General features: G+C 42.3%; 1 protein-coding gene across 1 annotated transcript in view; it reads right to left on the bottom strand.

Annotated features, from left to right (window-relative positions):
- Window positions 1–1,538: 1,538 nt before the first annotated feature.
- The window catches only part of znf507 (zinc finger protein 507), a 31,705-nt gene continuing 26,260 nt past the window's right edge, over window positions 1,539–6,983 (bottom strand). Inside the window, exon 7 of the mRNA XM_015403654.1 lies at window positions 1,539–6,870. Coding sequence (XP_015259140.1) covers window positions 6,471–6,870 — 400 coding nt within the window. The 3' untranslated portion in view covers window positions 1,539–6,470. The remainder of the gene's footprint in view (window positions 6,871–6,983) is intronic.

The following is a 6,983-nucleotide window of genomic DNA, read 5'->3' on the forward strand; positions in this document are numbered from 1 at the left end:
CCTCCATTATTTGAATGTCAGCAGACAGCAAGAAGCCTCCCAGATCTCCAGATGCATTTGAGATATCAAAAAAGTACTCCAGAGTGTTGTTTAGCATGGGGGTGAGTAGAAAATGAAGGCTAATCATGTTTTGGGTGTACTATTCCTTTAAAAACATTAAAAAAGGGCACTAAAATACAGGCTAATGTTCCTTTCCCCAGATGTTGGTTCATTGGGGCCTCCAGGCGTTCGGCCCCAGATTGCTTCGAAATACACACCACAGTCTGGAGGAGCTCTGGAGGCGGTTCAGTGGAGCATTAGCCTGATGTCTTTTACAAAAGATGTTTCAGTAATTACACAGATGGAGAGGGGTTCTAGTGATCCTTTAGACTATCTGGATGTACAGAGAGAGGATTTCCTTCTCTTTACAGCCCACGGGCGTTCTATAGATCTGGGCTCGGTAGATTCTGATGGTCTAACGTCATCTAAAGTGTTTCTAATTCATAAATTTTTTAATCATTGTCCATTTTTTAATCATTTGTAAACAAAAAACACCACATTGACCACACTCTGTTATGTCGAACACTCTCTGGTTTGTAAAGAGGATGATGGAGTCCATCAGCATGTTCCAGTTGTGGCTCGTTCACCTTTGCAACCTTAGTTTTGATTAAAAGCTTAGCCTCACCTGATCGAAGTAGTTGATTCCAGTTTAAATACCAGTACAATAAACTGGCCCCTAATGGTGAATTTGGTGATGCCCTCAGTTCGCTGCAGCTCTCTCTCTCTGATCTGTGGGAAGTTTTAATTGCGTCCTTTATTATCCTGCTGCCTTTACAGAGATAAATGAGTTGCCATCCTGCTTGGTGTTCAGTTACCCAAGGAAGCAGACTTCTATACCAGCAGCAACAGAACGTCATCAGGGATTACTACTTAGACGCTCTGCTTAATCAAAAACACTAAAGTAGAGATAATTAAAACAGCCAAGAAATGATAAAGGGAAACTTCAATTCTTCCACATTTTTCTTAAAACTGGATTATTTATCTTCCATGGAATAAACTTTCAGTGCTCTGCCTGCTATCCATGAGTTGCTCTGACTTTTCCTATTTTCCCCTTAAACTCTCACAGCTTAAGTTTCTGTTTGGCATATTTTTTCATTTAAAAGACTCATTTCCTGACCTATCTCTATAGTCATGCTGCTATAGGCGTAGACTGCTGGAGGACAAAGGGATCAGTTTTTCCTTAATTCTCTTTTCTCCCACTCTGCAGAATCTATTAGTTCAATCTCTAACATTCTGCTCTCTCTGCTTTTTCTCATCGTAGCTTTATCTGTTCTGTTCCTGTTTGGCTGTGACTCCATCCTGGAGAGAAATATCAGCTGTGCTGCTGCCATCAACACCTTTGTATAAAGATGTTTGAGCTTGGCCTGTTTTTCAGTGTAGTCCTGTTTCTCTGACTGAGACTGGCTAGATGTGCTCTCTTGAGATGACATGCGTCATGAATTGACGCTATATAAATAAACTCAATTGAACTTGTAATAAACATTTAAACTGCAGTCGTTTTACAATCTTTATTAGCAAAAGATACAATGGCAAAGTAAAATAACACTTTGTGGGATGTTCAAAAATAAATACAAACAAAGCAAGTGTCACATTACAGTCTGAGAAGCTTTCCTGTTGACTGTTACAAAATTTGATACGGGCGTAAAAATATATGGTTCAGAGCAGACATGGCCTTTGGTTCAAACGCACACAGCTCGATGAAAACAGAGATCTCTCTTAAAAAGTTGATCATAAATGATGACAAAAGCTATTTGAAAACATTTAACAAACAATCTATGAAAATATTTTACAATTTGCAGAAATGTCAGTTCTTGGGGTTAAAAATATAAGCATTTAAGTTCTGGTGAGTAATCAAACATTGAGGCAGTGTTATGTACTTAGGCCCTGATCTACTGAGACTATTTATACTAACAGATTGACAGAGGGGGATTATTTGGTGACTGGAAATCAGCCGAAACATAGAACAGCACTGCGCACAGATGGCAGGTATGATGGCAATGTGGAGAGGAAACAGGCAGAGGACTTTAGCCCCTTTAAACAATATGTTATTCACCGCAACTACTTATGTGGGTGGAACACAAATTAGTGCCATTGCCACTGAAATTAGTCCCAGTAAATTACAGTCAGTAAATTTAACACTTAACCTGGCGATGGTGGAACGGGTGTACCGACTGCTGCTATAGGCTTAGACTGCTGGTGGATATAGGGACCCCTTTTCATTATTCTGCTTCAATCTATCTCTATTCTCCCATTCTGCAGAATCTGTTAGTTCAAACTCTAATGTTATGCTTATGGAGAACGCAGAAGTATGCATGAGAAATGGCCAATGATTGGATGCAATCAGCTTGTTTTCCTCAGAAACAGACAGTATGAATTGTTTCTGGAAAGTGACCTTAGATGACATGCGTTGTGAATGGGTGCTATAGAAACACATTTTTATTGATACTGCCAAAGAATTCCAGTGGGAAAATACATCTGTCAAACAGCTGATTAGCAATAACTATAGCTTCTAGACTGGAGGTTTCTACAGCCAAAGAGCAGCCATTATCTTGTCATATATAACAGGGCCTTGGGTTAGTTTACATGGACATGAATTATCTCTCCTGTGTACAACTTACTAATGCCTCCTTCTGACCACGCCTGCAGACCTTTATGTATTCTACTTGCACGCATCCTTCAAACAATTCCAGATGCAGTTCTGGCTGCGACTGTTTAGTGGATCACATTTTCCTGTGCAGTCAAGTTAGCCCCGTTTTATAGGCAGACTTTTAGTATGCTGGTGAAGATTCTCAGTCATCCAGGTCATAGACATTCCAAAAAAAAACAATCCACTGGACTTTGTTTCCAAGTTTGAAGACGTTTTCTTTTCCATCCAGGAAGCTTTTTTAATTCAAAATTTCAGGAATAGCGTGGAGTTTGAGGCTGTTATATAGCAGCCCATCAAAATCTTGTTTTAGTTTAGAAAACATGCAAATTAGAACTGACAAATGGGTCCACTCCTTTGGAATGGGGGTCGTTTGGGTTCCTGTTAGTCTGCAATGCCCCATACCTGCCTATGTCTCTGAAAGGTTTTTTTTTAAAGGGAACTGTTGGCCTGGCTGAATAGGCGAGGTTTTCTGTTCACCTGTGAAGAGGTATGGGCAGCGAAACGTCTTCAAACTTGGCAACAAAGCCCAGTTGATTGTTTTTTAACTTTTTTGGAAAAACTTCGGTAGATCAGGACCTTAGAGTGCTGCGTTAACTGCCCTGAAAAAAGACAGAAGGGCTGCTGAGGATCAGGGACATTCAAAGCTTTCAGAATAAAATGAAAATTCTAATTCTTTAAACAAATCCTTTAACAAAAAAAAAAAACTAAAAAAAAAACTAAACAAAAAACAGACAAAATCCAAAACAGGCAAGAGGTCACTGATTTTTAACAAAAATACGGCACAGAAGAAAGGCCATGTGGTTGTGGTGCTGAGCGGAGCTTATGGGGAGAAAAATAACGGAAGGAATATCCAAGTGCTCAAACGCACCAAATATACAACACATTATCAATAAATATATATCTATGATAGTAGAAGTGTCAGTTATTCATGTTTACAATCGGTGTGCTAGCAACACGAGCTTCAGTTAGAAAAACCTTTCAAAGCATTGCTTCGAGGAGTGGGGTGTAGCAGATAACGGAGACGGGTTTAATAAGGAATAAAACCAGTTAAACTGAGCTACGCTCTACTTTTGGACACATCCTTTCAGATGTGTAGTCTTCTTCATGATGGGTGGAAGGATACAATGGCAAAAAAGGATAATGGGCAACAGATTCAACAAATGTTGGATTTTCTGCTTCTATTCAAGGGTTTACCCAGATGGTCTAAACCCTGAGGGCTCCCTGACCGCAGCGAGCTGCTGGTTCAGCTGATCCAGGGGTTATTTTTAGCTCTGGTGAAGATGATGGGTTGTAGACGTTCAGGTGGGACCTGATGTGAGGACTTAAGGGCAGATTAGACTTCTGCAACCGCACACATCAAATGTCGCATGGATCTGGTTGCGAACCAGTTTTGCTGCTATGCTTCTGCACCATCTGTCTGAAAATTCTAAGGACGCACGGCAGTTTCCCGCCAAAGTGCAAGGGGAAGCCTATTGGAGAACTCAGGAAAACTTCAACGGATGGTATTTCCGAACCTCCTCGATCAACCTTTCGCCGTAGTTGTCCATTGTAATGGCACGCCCCCTGGCACCGAATGGAGAAGGACGACCACACAGACAGCCAGAAAGGCATATCAAAGACCAATCACAGCTGCTTTTCGTCTGCTCAGGTTTGCCACCGTCCGACGCGTAGTCAGGATTTTTTGAGGTGCACAACGACGGTTGCAGAACTTCTGCGCAGGGGTGGGGCGTGGTCGCGCACAGAGACAGATTTGACGGTTGCACAGGCTATGCGTCAGAAACATAAATTGGTCTTTAGTTGAGTTTACAGGCAATTTATGTTTAGAGAATAATCAGATTCCAGAGTTTAACCCTCCTTATTCATGTAAAAAATCGATACTGTAAATCATTATAAACTAAAGTACAGGTTGGAGGTTCTGGTTAACTTCATGGACTCAAGAGTCCAGCTGAAAGTCTTGGTTCTGTCCAGTGAAGTGCTGAACCTGAACTTCCTGAGCTGAACCTGAATGGAACCGATTTAAACCTAATCAAACTGGTGTTATAAGCTTATTGCAAAGAATCTAAATGTTTTTCATTTCAAGGAGGAGTAAAGTTTAGGTTCAGTTCTGTGGCCTCCTGATTGGTTCAGAGAGGCGAGCTCCACCGGACCACACAGAACCTTTATCCTGGACGCTGGTATTAATGAGAACATGTAAGCTGATGTATGACGTACGCAATATGATGGAAAGATTTGTGGATCAGAAACTGTTTTCTACTTTGAACTTGTCAGAAAAAAACAGGCCTATTAAACTATAAATGGCTGCTGTAACGCAACACTTTAGTTACTGAATGTGAAACTTCAACGCAGACGGTGTGTTTGGATCGAGCGACTGCGTCCTCGGAAGGTCAGATTACGTCATTACGCGGCACCAAGGTATATTCGGATTGGAAGACTCCTCGTTATGCGTCCGACAAATTGTGTGTAAACTGTCACGGTTGCTAGGCGACAGAGCGTACGCTGAGGCCGTTTCTCAATTCACAAGAACAGTGAGTACGGACTTGTGTCCTCTCCAAGTACGTTCTTGAGAAGAACACAGGAAAGTGTGGACTCTGGGAGAACGGGAGCACGCAGCATAAATATGGGTCAACTGGGACAGAAGCGTACTGATGACATCACCACACGCCCTGCTAGTCTGGAGCTACATTTCACCTCCTGTTATTATTAGTCTCTGTTATTTTATATTCTCAAATCGCGCTGCGGTTTGCTTGCTGCACCTTGATGTGAGTCAACCCCCGACTTTGCATGAAAACTAGCTGCTTCTGCTGCTTGCAGTCTGAACGCAGCAGAAGAGCTGATAGTCCCACATTCGGTCTGCTGGATTTTACACTTGGTAAAGCCGAACACAGTTCAAGCAAAGCATCATGGGTAACACGAATAAGGTGGCAAAACACTGAGAAAGGCGTGATTTCAAAGTGTTTAGCTCCTAAATGCTGCGGTCACAAGGTTTGAACTTAAAATACAAATAATATTAAACTACAAACAAATCAGAAACGGTGTGTGTGTGTGTGTGTGGGGGGGAGGGTTATAAAAATACATTCAAACTTTAGCTTTAAAAAGGATCATAGCACCACAAACGTGATACAAACGTGTTCCTACTGTACAACCTTGGCACCAGCAGATGAAACATCGGCTCTAAAATAAACCAAAACAAAAAAAACTTCCCTTTTTTTAATCTTTCCGTTCATCAACAGCCGTTTCAAGCTAAACCTCAGTCATTACTTATTACTGTTAGAAAACGTCATTCCTCCATTTCCTCCTTTTTTCTTTTTAAAGAAGCCACTTTATAAACCATGCATCAAGTAAAACGACGTTACTTTGACTAAAATAAAGAAAAGAAGAAGTCTTGTCTTCCGGCAGCTAAAGGACATAAAAACAAACGGATTCCTTCAGTTCAAACGGAAATCGGATCCTTTAGGCACAGATGGAGGTTTACTGGTGACCAAATAAAACCTTAAATATGGTCGGATGAAACAACTTCAACACTACAGTAGGAATATAAGAGCTGCCATCGTATAAAGTGGATGAAATCAGGGAGGAAATGTTGAAATCTTTTCAGCCTCTGCAGGCAGGCTGGGGCTTATTGATGGGCGAGCTTATTACTGTTCATACTTGGAGCAAAGCTTCCTACAAATGAAATGATTTGACATAAATATTAACGGATTAAAATAACCTTCCTCTGAAGAACCGTTTCCTACTTTTCCTGAATCTGTGCTGTTTGTGAGGCACAGCAGAGAATCTGCGCCCTCTAGAGGCTGGCCTGAGCCTCTGCTTCCTGCTGGTGCTGCTCCTTGTTGAGGATAATGCTGATGATGTCGCCCTCGTGCTCCTTCATGTGCTCCATCAGCCTCTCTTTGCTGGTGGACTCAAAGCCACAGATACAGCAGCAGAAGAGCAGCACGCAGTACTCCATGGCGGGGAGCTGTTCTGTCCGCAGGTGCGATGGCGTGGCGTCCTTCCCCTCGGTGGGACACGGTGAGGAGTCTGTGGGGAGACCTGCCGGGTTTCCTGCAGGCGGTGAGGCTTTTGCTGCCGACGTCTGCGCAGGGAGAGGATCCACCTGGGTTTCAGCTTTCTCCTTAGAGTCCGGCGCCACCGCTGCACATTCTGACCCTGCCTCCAGGAGTCCAGACAACCTCTGAGACGTTCTGAAGGAACAAATGACAACGTCAAGGACTAACAGACGATAAGCAACGGGCTTTAACTAAAACCCCGATATTTTTTTATCTCTCTCTCTCTCTCCCTCTCTCTCTCCCTCTCT

This window comes from Cyprinodon variegatus, unplaced genomic scaffold, assembly GCF_000732505.1.
Source record: "Cyprinodon variegatus isolate N-32 unplaced genomic scaffold, C_variegatus-1.0 Scaffold1535, whole genome shotgun sequence".
In the NCBI taxonomy this organism is placed as follows: Eukaryota; Metazoa; Chordata; class Actinopteri; order Cyprinodontiformes; family Cyprinodontidae; genus Cyprinodon; species Cyprinodon variegatus.